Source organism: Trematomus bernacchii, unplaced genomic scaffold (genome assembly GCF_902827165.1).
Source record: "Trematomus bernacchii unplaced genomic scaffold, fTreBer1.1, whole genome shotgun sequence".
Lineage (NCBI taxonomy): Eukaryota > Metazoa > Chordata > Actinopteri > Perciformes > Nototheniidae > Trematomus > Trematomus bernacchii.
The window spans coordinates 7386338-7405093 of NW_022987588.1; the positions used below are offsets into that span (position 1 = coordinate 7386338).

The following is an 18756-nucleotide window of genomic DNA, read 5'->3' on the forward strand; positions in this document are numbered from 1 at the left end:
AATAATTACATAGTAGAAAATAACTATTATTAAGCAATACATGTGTTCCTCTAATGCTCCTTGTAACTACCCTTGTACATTGTAGCCACTGTCGTTGACATTTATTTTGACATGTTCTTTTCTTTGCCACAATGATTGAGGGGAAATTGATTACAGTGATAGGAGTGTACTGCATGTCCTTGCAGTGCATACTTGCAAATTATGTTCTATGGTGAGTTTCAAGATGGAAAGCTTTGTGATGTTTCCATCTTTAGTCCTGACTTGTAAAATGCAAAACATTCAAGTCCCTCCTTTCACATTGTTAGGTTCTCCTTAGTTGTTTGGTCCAACATTGAATAATCACCAAATAGAGTAGGTGCATCATTTTTGCTAATGAGGGCGCACATGTTTCCTGCTGGATCTAGGGCTACATGGGTAATTAAGCGCCAGTCGATGCTAACATGTTGTTGCTTTTGGTTTTAATACTCAACAACTTTTTGGTAAAGCAAAGGGAAATCAAGAGCAAAGAAACAGACTAAATATAGCACAGCATTCATAACAGGTTTGCATAATTGAACATCTTTCTGCAATAGTGGAGACGTGAGGATGTTTTTGGCCCACCAATATAGTGTTCAACGATTTCCTTATCATATCACCCAAGCCCACTCTATCAAGTATCATTTGGATATGAATACATCTATAGCGGGCTGTATGAATCCCTTCTGTATTGTTACATCTTTAAAATGCTCAAAAAAACCATTAATAAAATAATTATATTTATCAAAGCAACATTTTCTTCAGAGTATTAAGAACAGGTATCGATTTAGACCTTGAGACAAGAGGAACACATCTTTGGAGAGAGTGGGTTTCTCGTGGAGTGGTATGGATTTAAAAAAAAGAGGCTTTTGTAACCAGTTTCTCCTAGGGAAGGGAAGTTCAGGCGGTTTCACACCAGTGCAAGGAGTTGATTGAGTTTTGGCCTTGTAGCTTTATATAGCGCATGGTATGTGAGTAAGGTCGTGCATGGGCAGCCACTCAAGACACCACACATTTATAGATATGATGGCTGTGTCATGGTGCTGCCCTCAATCTGTTTTGAGATATTTATTTGCTAAAAGCTGTTGCAACAGGCAGAGTCCGAGCTCCATAAACCCCCACAGTAAATCCTTGTGTTCACACTGTTAGAAAACACAAGAATTCCTTCAAATGAAATGACAAAACACATGTGTTTTTAATCTGTTCACATGTAGATAATGCACCCCCCCCCTATAAGCATTGCATTTGATCTTAATGTCTTTGATTGGACACACTGGCATACATATTTTAAAGGGGATTGTTTTCTGAAATACTGCGTCACAGTGCAGCTTCCTTATCTCTAAGTGCGCACGTTGAGCCTGTGAACAGGCAGCTCCAGGTTCATTTCAGCCCTCTATAAAAGCATCGTAATCAATATCAAATCATAGAGTGTAAAAATGCAGGACTGTGTCTGATTCTGAGGATAATCACACGATGTAATTACATAAACTAATAAACAGTGCTATACATAATGTGAAATCTGGCTACGGAGCGAACAGGCCTTGGATTATTATTTCTTTCTTTAAATTTGACACGTTGAAAATATTTTTCCACTCGTTTTTCATCACTGCGAGCGTCCCCTTGCTGATTATTGCATCAATCTTATTGGCACAGTCGATAGAAAGTGGGTGTTGATAATCCTTTAAAAAGCCTGTGCCAGTAACACTGAAAATAAATAGAGGATGGAACTTACAGACTCTACAGCTATTTGAAGCATATTCATTGCAGTCTATAGATTAGGGATTGGTGCAGCCTCGCTGTGTGACCAATGTAGCTGGAAATGGAAAGGCCTCCACTGGCGCCGCATTCATCATAATAGATTTTTTTCTGCTCCCGAGGGAACGGGCAGAAATTATTTCTCTAAATAGTTTTATATCATGTGTCCACTTTCTTCTTATTCATTACGATTAAAAAGTATTTTGTTCTGGATCTGCAGAGCACGCAGCTCCCTTATACCATAGCCCTTTGAAGACAGTGAAACACCCTTTAACATTTAACGCAGTCTACTAAAGCTAGGCAATGATGAATATTATGAAATGATATATATATATGTGTCTGCTTTAAAGAATTTCTACATGTCTTGGTGTCTGTGAAAAGTGTTTAGCATTGATGAAATACTATTGTTTGAAGGTATTTCATTGAAAGTATCCGATTAACATGTGTTTTCATTTGGTCATGGTTATAAACTAATATCAATGATTTCTCTATACTCTTATATCATGTGTCCATTTCCTTCCTAAAGTGTGTTGTTCTTGATCTGCAGAGCACAACACACAGCCTGACAATTCAAACAATCTCCTAAAGTGAGGCAATGTAATGATTCATATTGTGACATTATATACATTTGTCTGCTGTCAAGGACTTTGACACAACGTGATGTCTGTGAAAAGCTTTTAGCTTTGATGTGATGATGTTTTTTGTAAAGGTTTTTCATTTACAATAACAGCTTAACACTTTTTTTTCAAATTGCCCTTTCTAATCGTTGTATTAATCTGAAATATTCTCAATAAAATCCTAGATAGACCTTTTTATTCTACAAAGACACATTTATATTGATATTGTAATGTAAAATAATAGATATATGGATAGATAGATAGATAGATAGATAGATAGATAGATAGAAAGATAGATAGATAGATAGATAGATAGATAGATAGATAGATAGATAGATAGATAGATAGATAGATAGATAGATAGATAGATAGATAGATAGATAGATAGATAGAAAGATAGATAGATAGATAGATAGATAGATAGATAGATAGATAGATAGATAGATAGATAGATAGATAGATAGATAGATAGATAGATAGATAGACAGACAGATAGACAGACAGACAGACAGACAGACAGACAGACAGACAGACAGATAGATAGATAGATAGATAGATAGATAGATAGATAGATAGATAAACAGATAGATAGACAGATAGATAGATATATAGATAGATAGATAGAAACCTTGATATGGTGGCAGCAGCATCTGTCAGTATCTCCACATCACGAAGCCTAATACCTCAATAGCAATGCATCAGAAGGAACAAAATGCTTTGACCGAGATAAAATGAACCTTTGTAAAAGTCTTCTTTTCATGTCTCTGCAGCGCCGCAGTCAGTCAGTCACACACAGATCATACAGAGAGCTCTGAAATGCTCTATTAGCTCAATGTATCCAAATAAACACAGTTCTCTGTAGCGCTGAGTGCTTCGTATTCAACTTCAGCTTTGAAAATCCAGTCACTCGGACAGAGGCGGATCTGGATGGGAAAACTAATCTTGTTGTTTTGTGATGGCTAACAACCCCGAAATTAGGATGTATAGAAATGTAGAAACTGCCAGTATATCCAATGTGTTTCCATTATTTCAAAACGTATTTTCACTTTTAAGTTTTCAAGGTTTTTCATAAAAGAATCCAATAGTTAGTATGAAAATGAATTAGTAATATCATTTTTAGGAGACAGGGTTGGAAAATGCTGCTACTAAATTTGTTATCCTGCTGTACTGTAGGTGGGTTATTATTTTAAGAGCTCATTATTTTTAGTCCATATGAGGATGCAATTATTTTCTTATAAACTGCAGAACTGGAATTCAGTATGGCATAGCAGAATAAAACTAAATATAAATAATAATAACCATAAAATACATTAAAAAAGGAACTGGGATTCAGGCTAGAATTCACACAAAACCTTATATTCTATAGGATCAAGATGATGAGAAGCATAATCCTCGGTGCATAATTATATACTATTTCTGAATATGCTGTAATCTTTTCATTCCTCCAATTGCTTCCAGTTGGTTTTGTCTCCCAGAAGAAATGCTATGTATGTTTAAACATGAGGAAAAGTGCCTGACTGTCACAAGGCATTGCTCTGCCTCATTTACCTTTTGATCAATTCATCAGGCCTTGAATATGTACAGCGGTCGGTGTTCTTTGAGTGCCTGCTTCACATTCATTAGACGAGTGAATGTGCAGCTGCATCTCCTCCATCACACACACACACACACACACACACACACACACACACACACACACACACACACACACACACACACACACACACACACACACACACACACACACACACACACACACACACACACACACACACACACACACACACACACACACACGCACACACACACACACACACACACACACACACACACACACACACACACACACACCCTCACCTCTGCTGTGATGCCGAATGCCAGCCCCTGCCACAGCACGTTCAGGTGCTTCAGATGGGAAATAATTAGCTCTGAAGTATCTGCTCGCTGAGCTAACTTGAAGCATGACATTTTAAGTAAATATACGCGTGTGTGGTGCTTTGCTAAACCGGAAAGAGATTCTGGCTTATGAAAGATAAATGCCTGGCGCAGCGGTCTCCACCTGCTGCGAGGGGAAACACTGAGAGCGGAGCAATATTCCTCCCACAGACCTGTGGTGAAGAATGTCATATCATCTGGTAATAAAAGCTTTCCAGCCGAGTGGCTCGTGTATCCACTCATGGCAGGAACTATTCCCTTAAAAGAAGTCTCACTTTGGCCCATATGACAGGACCTTGGCATAATGCATACTCAAGGTGATGCGCCAGGGAAAGCTAATTATAGGAATTATGCCATATCCGGAGAAGAATACTGTACAAGGGGTTGCATCGTTAAAAACAATAATGCCAAGCAGGATGTGACAATCGCATTTATCTAGACACATTATCACTGAATCAATTAGTCGATTACTCCGTCACCATTACAATTATTTTCTCAAGTAAAGAAACAAGCAATTAAAAAAAATCATCTTAGGCTCCGGGACTTTGTGTTGACCCTATTTCATATGGATCAAATGATAAATGAATTAATCAATACATAATTGGCTGACTCGGAAATGAAAACGACCATCAGTTGAAGCCCCAAGATACAAATGTGTGTAAATTGCTGTAATCAATTACTATCAGTCAATTACTCGTAACGTAATGCTACATCTTCTGTATTAAAGCTGTTAGAAACAGTAAACAAGACATTTTAATACAACAAGCAGCCAGCCTAATGTTCAACAGCTAGCTTAGCAGTGTCCACCACGTTCACATTTACATTACCTTCCAACTCTGCTGGTACAACGTGGGAGTTATAATAAAAGCACATTCCTACTTTTTGGTGGGAAGTAGCCCCTAGCCACAACACCAAGTTAAGCTAAGTTTAAGAAGTGTTTCACTATGGTAACAACAAAAATACCAACTTTTCCATCCAACTCCTGACAAGATAGTGAGGGAGCTGACTTGAAACATGTCTGAATTTTGGTAAAGTCACAGCGTTCTGGATCCTAACTCGTCAAACAGCAGCAGCTTGAAGAGCCCATATGTGTAAAATAAGAGGCTCTAAATAGCCCTCCATTATCCGTTCTGCAGGGAGGCCTCTTGTTTTGATTGTAATTGACAAGAGTATAATGACAGGAACTCAGTGAGGGAACTGCTGCTCGTGTCCAGTGTGAAAACAAAAGTTACCCTTGATTTATTTCAACTGACGTCAAATCCGTTGCGTACTTATCTTGTATCGTAACTATACGTCGCGAAAACATCTATTTAAACCCAAAACACAATCTTTTTCTCAAACCTTATATAAAATAAATCCCTTTTTTTGCAATTCACAACATTCCAGGGTTTTAAACTTTATCAAAAATATATTGCAAATTACACTAATAGGGTAACCAGTGCTTTTGAAAGTAATGTCATGCTGCCCTGACCTAGCGTAGTAGTAGCATGCCTCCATATACAATTATTGAGTTTTTATTTAGAAAAGGTAATAAAAGGTCTCAGTATTGTAATATACAAATTGCCTTAGTCTGGTAGGAATATTCTGGATATTATTTATAAGGCACTAGTAAAAAATAGTGCTAACTTACAATACATCTTTATAAGTGGCAAATATAAAACCACTCTGCTCAGAGGTGCAGGTAAAGTTCTTTTAAAAAACCATTGGAGAAATCTATGTTGAAAGAAAGCAGTCAAGGGTGTTCTCACTTTTTATTTGACTGATATGATTTCAGGAGAACCTTGTGGTTTGTAGATGTCAACACATATTTCTACAAGTGGACAATAAAGTTGTTGATAACACACAGAGCAACACATCAAATCAAATAAAAGTTATATCAATACATTTGTGAACAGCTTCTCTGTTGCCAGTTATTTGGCAATTACTGTAAAGGTCACGCCAATACAGTATCTCAAGCTGAAAATGGCAGATCGAACGCTGACATATCCAGTGACGCACTTGTCTCTTTGAATAGCGAAATAAAGTGCAGAGGACCTGACAGTAAGTTGCTGCCAGCTGACGACGGCTTCATAAACCAGCCATGACACATCTCTGCTTCCCTGCTTTTGTTTCTCACTGGTAAATACGAGAGCGGCTCTTTGACCTCCAGGAGCATCTCATCATTTCATTTCGCACAGTATGTCAGAGCCCATCACTGCACACATTTGAGAACCACAGGACTGCCATAAATGAGTAATGCAGCTGTCAGTTTAGCTCAGTTCATCACCTTAACATAAACTGTTTAAACCCCAACACAAGCATGGTGTCACACTCGCCCTCAGAGAGCAAACATAAACCCAAAGATCAAATGATGTCACCCCTCTGGTGTGTTCATTTATTAATTTTTAACATGACACGAAAGGGCACTAAAGGTCTTCAGTTCCGCTATGCTCAATTTATTTTAATAGCACCAAAATAATGATTGTGTTACTCTTTGACTGAAAATGTAAAGCTTATTCAAAGGGTGCCGCTGGAAGCACAGGTCATGGAGTCAATACAGTCAAATAAAAAAAGTTTATCCCTTTGGGAGCCTGCAAGAATATAGAAATGCGTACATGACATTATCATTTTAAATAAGGTAATTTATTGTATGCAAAGATGACATTTTGACCTAAAGTTGTGCTAGAAGACTCATAGAGATGGAGCAACTAATCCTCTAAGGAGTACGAATTACCTTACATTAAATCAGTACATTTAGCCAATCTGCCCATTAGATATGACAAAAAGTGTTGAGTTAGTTAGGAATTACTTTTGTCCAGCAGTAAATTCACCCTTCAATATTTTTGAAAATTTAATTTAAGTTGGTATTTTGTACATTTAACCCATATTACACTGTTATTACACCCATATTACATATTAATAGGCCCCTATTACACACCTGTTACACCATTATTACACCCATATTACTATGTTATTACACCCATGTTACATCATTATAACACCCTTATTATACCAATGTTACACTGTTATTAGACCCATATTACACCAAAAGGACTCTGTTATTACTCCCTTATTACAATGTTATAACACCGATGTCACTGTTATTATATCCATTTCACACATGGACATAGCATTTCAAATAAATATATCCCACATGATAAGGAAACCTTTTAAGGGTTAATCAACAAATGCAAATGTTATGTTACAACACAACCTTCTCTAAGATGTATTTCAGGTAAAGAAATCTAGCAACACCAGCTACATGAGGGGAAACTAAAGGGAAATATTAATCAGAAAGTGGCAGGAACAAAACACAGCGATAAAAAACATGTGTGACTATTCCAGCTTGGTCTTGTAATAAAACCTACTGTGGCATCTGGGTTAACCAGTGACAGAATGAGCTCTTATATCTGCTATATGACTTATGACTGTTCTTATAGTGGAATGTTGTATTTTAATTAACATTTCTTCTATCTTATATTCACTATTTTCCACGTTATACTCCAGCAACACATGAGCAGTGGCATGTGATGCAAATGAACAATAATTTACATTGACATTTGTTAGCTATTGGTAGATGCAGCATATTTTACTGTCACTCCACTTAGAGACGGGCATTGTTTTATGAATATCTTATCTATTGTAAAAACAACAATCCACTCAATGGCCAGTTTAATACATCCACATAGCTACTGTAAAAGTGATGCAGTCCAACAAACCCCAGTATATCACTATGGCAGACCTCCTATTGGAAACCCCTCAACTAGGTGTGTCCCCAACATACTTTTAGCTTCACACTGCAGGACTTGTCTTGAGTTTTAGTATGATGGGTTTTCACCTGGATGTGTGCACTGTAAGACATTTCTGCAACATGGGTAAAAGATAAATACATTAACAAAGATATATAGAGATAGTAGGGCCTTCACCAAATGTTTTAAGTATAAAATAAACTGCTGGTTATTTTATATAGTCAATAAAATATAACAATTGTACAACTAACAATATTCAAAACCTAGTTAATAAATCGAGAGGAGAAAAAAAGTATTCCCTCTTATTTGAGAAGCTGAAAACATGTTTTGTGAATATGTTTTGCTTTTTCAAAAAATACTTAAATGATTGACATGTTTATCAAAGCCGTTTTAAACTCCACATACTGTGCCTCACACATATTAATGAATCACCTCAAGCAATTAAACCGAAGCTAAAGCTGTACAGCTTCATATTTAAAATGAAAACTCCCATGGGAGCGAGGCAGTCTGCCTTTTGTTGAGGCTCCAGCAGGCTGGGTGAGTGCATGCTATTTCCACGTAGGAGTCGACCAGTATAACAGCAGCTGTCTGTGCAGTGTACAGCTGTGGCCAGTCAGCAGTTCCCGCTCCCAAACACACACATACACACACACCAGCAAAACATGCCTAAAGACTCACTCGTTCATAAAAACAGCTTTGTGTGCTAAATAACCCCAGGAGTACCCGGGGGCTGCAGAGTGAGCACAGCCCCTCCAGACTGCGTTTGACTTGTGAAGGGAAATAAATGTTTGTTTGACCTTCATCGCACAACATTATCCCACTCTGCTCAATAGGAATAAAGGCAAGGATCCACAACTTGTTCTCCGCGCGATACTGACACAAAGTGTTGCTCAAGTACATTTGAAATGATCAAGGGCTACATGTGTGATTGCGACGATGCTCCGTGCGCAACACCATGGACAAAGGTACCAGCCGGGCGTCAAAACTTCAGATCCTATTCCGATTCCGCACACCAGCCTGCGCACCGTGGAGCAGGGCAGCTTACAGGTGAGCTGAGGTACAATACTCACAGTGAGTGGCGGCGGACGCTCCGCTGAAGACGCTCAGAGTGTAAAAGGTAACCATATGCAGCAGAAAAACCATCTTCCCAGCCGTGGTGCGGTTATTATCCGTGTGTCCGCAGAGAGGAAAAACAGAGGAGAGGTTCCTCCTTGCTCCTCCGGCGTGGAGGGTTAGAAGGAGTCTGATGTGGTAGAGCAACCCGCTCCGACGACGACACGACTCCCTCACTGAGGCACAGCCCGCCTCTCTCCCAGTCTCCCTCCCTCTCTCTCTCTCTCTCTCTCTGTTTCACTCTATATTGGCAGGAAAAGCGCACAGTGATGCCCAAGCATTGTTGTAAAAATGCACCACAGAGGAAAGCTGCGTGTGCCTCAGCATTAATTCACACATGGTTCTATGACTTAACTTTATTGTGGAATAATAGGTAAAGGCTTTGAGTGTAGTTTAATAATATGTTAATTCTCACTACTTGTGGTTTTTCTAAGTGTTGTATGAGCCAAATAACGTGAAGCATCTGCTGGAATGAGGTTTTTCATCCCATCAGGTTTTCTGTACAATTCAGAACATATACTATAGGCTTTGTGTCTCAAACCTGTTTATTGATATGAGCAGGGTTAAGAAACAATATGGCAAATGATGTATAATATGTGTATAAAGAAGAATAGGAGTTGACAGCAACAGCAGCTTTATGGAGGGCGTGGGAGGGGACACCTTCACCGAGGGGCCCAATTAAGGAGCCCATTATATCACTCGCATATTTTCTACCATAAATCTTTCATCTTTTTACGTCGTGTTTACTTCTACCAATTTCAAACCAGTGTGCTGTAAGGCAGACATTTTTTTATTTTATATGAGTGCTATGAATGTGCTGCAGTGTCGTGTGTCTCGTACCCCTCAGAGGGGCCCCTGACCTTCTCCCTTTTGCTCTTTTGGTGGACATTTAAATTAATTTTTCAGACAACCTGTGAAAATATTTTTCATTCTTTAATATATTTCATTTTTATACAGATGGATTAACTGGTCGCATACATTTGAAGTAGATCTGTATCCCTTTTTACATTGAGGCAGCATTTCAGGGACGGCAACAGGATCATACTGTATGTTAACACTTATTGACATATTTCAGTATTGACGACCCTGAAGGAGTATAACATTGTGGGTGAGGATCATACTTTAAAAAAAGAGACAGCAAATAATACAAAAATATAGTTAACATAGTATTCAAACTGTGAACATGAACTCACACATTGTAAAAATATGAAGCTAGTGCCTGGTTTTCTTATTCAGTACTAAAACATAATGGTAATATAATTTACCCACCATCTGTAATGATGCGACACCTACACACCCACTCACCCTTTATTTCAGCAGCTAAAAAAAACACACAGAAACCAAGACGACAAAAGAGACCATTATAAAAAGAAAAAGCAGTTTTCACATTCCTACACATCATACAATTATACTAAAACGGATTGTTACCAAAGCAATTAAAATAGAATACAACATCTCCAAGATAAAGTTAAACAATTACATGTGATTGCAATGGTCAGAGCCAAATAAAAGTAAAAATAATGCAAAATCCAAAGACGGAGCAGATTTCGAAGGAGCTCATTACAGCTTAATGTGTTGGTCTGCTGCTTTTCCCTGTGGCTGTTGTGCTGCTTCTGTATGGCATGGTCAGTTTTTTTTCTCCCTTAATATCCCTTTGGTGTGATGAGAGAATATTTTTATATCTTGCTATTTGAGTATTATGCTGAAGAAAATGTGGCTGCAGTGAAACAGGAAGTGTTGCTGCATCTTGTTTTTGGAAGAACTGACTCAGTCTGCTTTCTCATGCCAGGTTTCTCTGTGACAACCAGTCTCTCCGGCCAATTCACGCTCACTTGTGCAAGTCTATTAGTTGTTTCTCAGTGTTGGATCACTTGTGCTGCACAGAATATCTACCACTATGTTCGCTTCACCTTGAGTTGTTTGTTGTATATGTCCAGGGGCTGGGGACTTTCTCTTTTGCTGCTGGGAACTTTTCCAAATGATCTCCTTTTTGGCAGCACATTTGTAATGGTACAACATCCACTGCTGTGTCTTTGACTACAGTATATATTACAGTTTAGGTTTGAGCTTTGATTGTATTGCTTTACTGTAATGCATTTATATGTGCCATTATTTTTCCATACAATGTGTCTGTGTTTATTATATCTTACCTATTTTAAATCAATGTTTCCCTGCATCATGTCTGCACAGCATAACCCCATTGAAGCTGTTAACACCTACAGATACTTAGGCATCACTATAGATGAAAATCTCTGCTTCAAACCACATATTGACAATCTCTTAAGGAAATTGAAATTAAAACTGGGATTCTTTTTTAGAAATAAGGCCTGCTTCTCCACAAGTGCGAGGAAACGGCTTGTAGCTGCCACATTTTTGCCGCTCTTGGACTACGGGGATGTTGTGTACATGAACGCCTCAGCTCACTCCCTTCATCTGCTGGACGCTGTCTACCATGGGGCTCTGAGGTTCATAACCAACTGTAAACCCCTCACACACCATTGCACGCTGTACTCTTTGGTCAACTGGACATCATTATCAATGCGCAGATCACTGCACTGGTACAAACTCATCTATACCGCTATGCTTGGACTGCTGCCCCTCTACATATCCACCTACATATCACACAAACAGTACAGCTATAGCCTACGATCTCAAAATGACATCACTCTGTCCGTCCCCTCAGTACGCACGGTGCTTGGGAAAAAAGCCATATCCTACTCTGCCCCCTCGACCTGGAACACACTTCAGCAGGAACTCAAGCTGACCAGTTTGATACCCATCACGGATTTTAAACTAATTTTAAAAAAGCTGGAGAAATCATCTGTGGGTGTTTGCACCTGCTATATCTGACTACTTTATATGGATTTCAATGACTACTTTTTTTACGATGTTGTATTTTAGTGTTGCCTCTGTGTTTAGTGTCCTGTCTGTCTGTAACTTTGTGTGGTAGTGTTACCACTGACAGGTCTCTCTTGAAAATGAGACCTTGTGTCTCAATGAGATTTTACACCTGTATAAATAAAGGCTAAATAAATAAAAAAATGTTTAGACTGATGAAAAAAACATGTTAGACTATTTAGAAGTTTGGGTCAGACTATTTAGTCTTCAGGGTTTGTGTGTAGTGTAGGTACTTGTCTTGTATTGTTTCTTTATATGACCTCTCAAATTCTAGATGTATTAATAACATGTTATTTAAATAATATTTATAATGTCTGGGCCCTTATTGTCAAGCTTCCTATAGCTCATCTGGTTTGGCATCCCATTTCGTGATTGTACTTGAATACATTTTGTCACTGCTTCATTCAACCTTGAAACAACAAATACAACAATATAAGATGTCCATGTTAGACACACATTTTAGAAAATGCACCTGTTCACCCTATTATTCAGTTCACATGAGCTTTATTGAGTACAGCATTGCCAATGCCTGTTGTACAGGGTTAGAGTTTGGGTTGGTATGTACAGTAATGTTCAGCATGATAGAAAAAGATGGATCAAAAATATTTCTACATCAATATAATAGATACATTATTCAACACACTATACTGCAGTCCACTTTAATGAAAGAAAAACGCAATTTTGAAGATAAATCTACTGAAAGATTACGTCTGATGTGATAACATATAGTGTACAAGTGGTTCTCCAGCCATAGAAAGAGATAACAAACTAAAGCAATGAGAGGGGGCAGATTTTGAAAAAGCATAGTTTGATGTGTTCTCCTGGTTTTCCCTCAGGCTCTGACACATATTGCTGCTTGCCTGGCAGCATCAGTTTATTCCCCAAGTAAATGTTGAATTTTGTTTTGGTCCGAGAGTGTGTCGGGTTGCTGGCTTTTCCTGGAGTACGACTACATCAATATACAGTACTAAATATCAGGAAATATAAAAACAAAACAAAAAACTCAAAGCTTACACATCCTAAGAATTAGGTTATGGGTGAGACATATAAACTGAACATTTAAATATGCTATAAGGGTAATGTTGGGAGGTATGGAAGAGATTAAGTAGAAATCAGCACCACAGTAGTGGACAGCTCCCTCTCTTTAGGTTTGTATTTAATGCCTCAGACGTGTCTCCATGCTTTAATGTTCAAAAAGGTCTTTGTTTTTATCATACTGCCTGTGCTGCAGCACCTCTTTTCCCCCTCTGCCCAGTCTGCTATGATTTGTTAGCTGGCTCTCTAGGGATTGGTCAACTGCTTAAAGATGACCCGCCCCTTCAATTCGCCACATCTCATTCATATTTGTAGGTATTCTTTAGAAAGGAATTGATTTGGATATGTCCGGTGTAGGAGCCGCCCACCACTCAGGATATATAATAGGAGCCAATGTTTGTTTACGCAGGTTCCTCCAGAAGGGTGAACAGTTTTTATCCACCCACTCGGACACAGATACGCACAGGCGCTGAGGTAATGTTTGGCTACTGATGCTTAGTTATTGTCTGTGGAAAATAAATGTTGTTTGATTGGAAAACGTTTGTATCCGTCCTCTATTCACCATACAAGAAAAAGTGTGTATTATTTAAACAAAGCAGCACTTTAGTGGCTTGAAGTCCCAAAGCCTCTACATTCGGTAAAAAACAACCGAAATTGGTACAAAATGTGAAAACTGAGACATATTGCATTGCTGTACATCCTGGCTAATCCAGGATTACAATTAAACTCCAAAATACCTTCAGTGTAATAGTTTAATACGGTATTTCAGACATTTCTCTGTAAATCAACAACTACATAAATGTAACGTTACCCACCGTTAATGGATTAACAGGACTTATATCTCCAATGGAGTACAGTGCCTTACTTTGAACTTGCATTTATTGATTATCTTTCACACTTTCGAAACACACACACTATTGACATATTATCACCTTATAACGTTGATAGTGTTTATGGGCACCTGTGAGTCTAATATGTTTTAATGTAAGCTCTGTTTTGGTCTCCACCAGCTGCTGAGAATAATATCTGGCTTTCCAGCTGTTAAAGGCTTCCTTAAAACAGTTGAGAGCAATTGGACTGAACCCAAACATTTAATTTGTGAGCCATAAAAGCAATACAATGAGATAGAGATGCTTAAAGGGAAACTATATTGTGGCGATGATACTTAATGTGGTTCCTCAACTACTAATGAACCCTTTAGACATTAGATGAAGTCATTTGATCGATTGTTCATAGCAGCTTTAATGAAAGGGTGTGTCAATGTCTTCCCCTAATCACAGCGCATTGCAGCACCATATCCTTCTCTCGTTCCTTCTGTCTTAAATGTAGTTTTATTTTCTTGCATTATCTTTGTCACTTCAATTAGGATTAAGGGGACGTTGGGGGAGATGGTGTCTTCATATTATAAATAAGCGAACTTCAGAATGTCCCCCTGCACTGCATCCTGTTTTAAATATGAAGCTGTCTCTGCTCCCTAGGAATACTGTGACTTTGTGTTTATTGGGTTATATTGTGTCTGTCTGTTTATTAGCTGCTTCCACTGTGAAGTGGGCCTTGTTACTATTCTGTACTGATGAAACATTCCAACTGACTGCAGTCATTGAAGTTAAGTAAAATAAAATAACTAACTCTGTCAGTGTTTTCAAGGGGTAAACAAAGAATACTTTAAAGTGACACTGCAACGCTTGTAAGAAGAAATATTACATTATTTCTTTACAGGCGCCCATATTGCTTTTTTTCCGGTTAATCTTTGTATTTAGTGTCTCTACTGTGACATGTCTCCATGCTTTAATGTTCTAAAAGCTCTTTATTTGTCTCATACTGCCTGTGCTGCAGCACCTCTTTTCACCCTCTGTCTGAAACCAGAGCCCAGTCTGCTCTGATTGGTTAGCTGGCCGGCTCTGTTGTGATTGGTCAACCTCTTAGAGATGTCCCGCCCCTTAGCCTATCACGACCAATATGTTGGAGCGCTAGCCAATAGAAGTGAGTGTTAGATAGCCTTGACACATTTTAGCCTTTGTCGACCATTTACATGCACAAAAACATAACACACAACAGGAAAGGGAAAACCCCCAAAAAGCCCAATAGGAAGTTGAACTCATAAGCAATAAAAAAAACACCGTTTCTCAATATAGTACTCTGGTTTTACAGCTCCAGCAGTATTGTTATTATTAGTTTTAACTAGGAGCTAGTGATGGCTTGGATGTTACTGTGAAAGTAACACTTGGAGTCGATTGCTGCCTTTTATATTTCTTTCCACTCATACTACCTGTAAAGCTGGCATCCCCAATTTAGCATAGCCTTAACCAGTTTGTGTGATTTTTGACAGTCTTGCTTTTTTTTCCCTTTTTTTTTTTCGTCATGAATACCACACCTCATTTCATTTCTCATGTTATCATGTGCTGCAGTGTGAAATAGCTTTTAACTTTAGGAGTGGTGGGGGCATACATGTATATGGTGTCTAAACGTCATTAAATATATATATATACAGCTATTATGAGTTTCCGTAGCTGGAAGGCATACCTTACCTAATGGCCTGCCCTTGAACTCAAGGAGATTTTCATCCCAACCGCAAAGTGTAATTGTAACTTCCGCCCGGCTGTTTTCTGGTTAGTTGGACACTGATTGTGAAGGAGAGCACTCTCCCTTCAAGGACACTGTCTTCAGAAGTGCTCAGGCCTAAATATGAGAGTTCTTTGCATCTGAAAACCCCTGCTCATCCATCATGTGCAGGAGTGAAACTCTCGGCAGTGTCTGTGTTTCCCAAATTAAATTCTCCACAGTGGCTGCATCAGAGGACGATCCACTCAGTAGTTTTGTGCCAGATAGAGGATCCTGACAAATCTGCAATCAGATAGGTGTCACATATTCAGGTGATCTGTGAGCCCCCAAACAGAGAAACGTACACTTTGCTCCCCTAGATAGCCTCAGCAGCGCCATTTCACAGCTGCCAAGTGGACACAATCCCTGCTATTCTGCACCAGAAGGGGAATTAGACTCAGCCTGAATGGCCCTAATGTTTTCCGTATCTTTATGTGGGCTTTTGCGTCCACATAATGCAAACAAAGTTCTCATAGTCAAATTGCCTAAATGTGTGCCTATTGAAATAAATGTCCTGCAATGTTCCCCTCCTCTGTATTGAGCTCCAGAGACTCATGAAAGGATCAAAGGAGCACGGAGCTGAACACAGGCGATGCAAACGGAAAATGGCCAACCGACATTGTCAGCCACTTCATTTTAATTGCATGGATTATGAAGCTCGTTTCCAAAGCTAATGTTTCTTGTTTCATTGCCTTTCACGTTCCTCCATGCTTTATTGCCCTCTCATAGCTTTTCTTTCCACTGAAAAGCCAATTAAGTTCCTCCATGCTTTCATTTGAATCACATGGCTATTTTTGGTCACTCCAAAGAAAAATGGCCCGCATGGGAAATGTGGAAGAGGTCATTATTGCATTATTGCTGAGTAGAATCCTCTGACTGGAGGTTAGAGAACAATTTCTCTTTCCTACAAAAACGTGGACGGAATTAAAGTTCTTTCAAGCTTGTGCTTTGTCACATTGATCACATGGTTTCCTGCATTGACAGAAATGTACCCGTCTTCTTTTGTAACCTGACAAAAACTCCTTGATATTATTCTCCCATGGAAACAATATCAGCTGTCAAACCAGGGACAGCAGAACATAGCCTGAGGAAGTGGTTGAGAAGCAAATCAAGTCAGGAGTTGTTCAAAAGCAACTTCAGATGAAACCAGTTAATCAAAAAACCACACTCGAAACATGCAACACAGTATGTTACATTATAGAAAGCCCAAGAGAGCATGTTAGATGGACATAAGCTCCTATGTTTTACAAGATAGCCTTCATTTGTAAGTGTATAATAACTTCCAAGTCCACATTGTTCAAGACTGAATATGTTAAATCAAATACATTTTATACGTTTCTCGAGTTCAGAGTATTTTTAAAGAATGTATGTCTAGAACTGATATCCAATCATTTCAAAAGACAAAGCAATTCAATTATTTTCTGTAGCAGTAAAATAAGTCTGTTCATCCCAATACTTTTATCTAATAATATGATCAGATGTTCTCAGGCCTTTGCAGCGCCCTGAGGAGGGTCTTGATCTCCAGGATGGAAAAAAATTGCATAAGAACAAAGGCCAACAGTAGACATGGTGAAAATAAAAGTATCTATAGTATAATGAAATCATCGTGGATAAGAAATTCAGAAAGGCTGTAAAAACAAGACACATTTGGATCACCTTAAGCAGCATCAATGCCAAACTACTGTTACACATGCTGTATCATGTCAGAAATAAGGACTTTATGACAAGCTTATTTTTTGGAAAACAGTGAACCACACCGCGGGCTCAGCCACTGTTAATTCAATTTACACTCGAGCTCACATGATTTCTACCTTAAGCACCTGCATTGTTGCTGCAATATTCCTCCGTGTCACATTGTGCACAAAACAATATGCTGCTATAGTTGGCAGAGGAATCATATTTGGCAGGGGAACTGAAGGGACTGGGTGTGTGGGGTTTTCATTTCAGATATTTAATAATTTACAAATGTGCTGAATTGGTACTTCTCTCTTTTCATTTGTCATTTCACAACCCCCATCTCTTCCTGGTATTACAAAGCATAACATTATATAGTTACAGCACTCTAACTATGTCATTTAGGGCATTTTCTACTTCATGCATTTATATTTCCTAAGATCAGTTTACTATAATAAACATGTTAATGTGCCATTGTTAGCAAAGAAGGGTTTTTCATTTGTAGTGCCTATACACATATGTTTCATAGTCACCCTAAAAACTAATTGTCACATTTTTAAAATGATTCTCAAAAGTTTCAATCCATATTCAAAATATTGGCATTTTAAGGGGATCGATTATGGGCATACTCAGGTTCATAATAGTATTTAGTGTCTCTGCTGTGACATGTCTCCATGCTCTAATGTTCAAAAAGCTCTTTATTTTTCTCATACTGCCTGTGCTCTTTTCACCCTCTGTCTGAAACCAGAGCCCAGCCTGCTCTGATTGGTTAGCTGGCCGGCTCTGTCGTGATTGGTCAACCGCTTAGAGATGTCCTATCATGGACAATGTGTTGGAGCGCTAGCCAATAGAAGTGTGAGTGCTATAGCCTTAACACATTTTAGCCTTTGTCGACCATTTACATGCACACAAACCTATAACACACAACAGGAAAGGGAAAACCCCCAAAAGCACAATAGGAACCCTTGAACAAACAATAAGTTGAACTCATAAGCAATACAAAAAACACTGTTCCTCAATATAGTACTCTGGTTTAACAGCGACAGCAGTATTGTTATTATTAGTTATAACCAGGAGCTAGTGATGATTTTGATGTTACTGTGAAAGTAAGTTGTGATTTGTCAACTGCTTAGCGATGTCCCGCCCCTTAGCCTATCACGTGCAATGTGTTTGTGCAGAATAGAGACTTTTTGAGTTGCTGTACGTCTGGTTTGAATTGAGCCTGGCTTTGCTTGGTCATTTTTAAGGAAAATTACACAGTTCATTTTGTGAACGTAAATCACTTAAGTTGTCCCACTGACAATAGTTTCATCAACACCTTCCTGCTCTTGCTCTAGCTGCCTCTTACAGTCTGAGTTAGCTAGTCTTCTGCAATTAGCTAGCTA

General features: G+C 38.6%; 1 protein-coding gene across 1 annotated transcript in view; it reads right to left on the reverse strand.

The window, feature by feature from the left end:
* cntnap5a (contactin associated protein family member 5a) overlaps positions 1-9265 on the reverse strand; it is a 103560-nt gene extending 94295 nt beyond the window's left edge. Inside the window, exon 1 of the mRNA XM_034128399.1 lies at positions 9121-9265. Within this exon, the coding sequence (XP_033984290.1) occupies positions 9121-9193 (73 nt within the window). The 5' untranslated portion in view covers positions 9194-9265. The remainder of the gene's footprint in view (positions 1-9120) is intronic.
* Positions 9266-18756: the final 9491 nt, after the last annotated feature.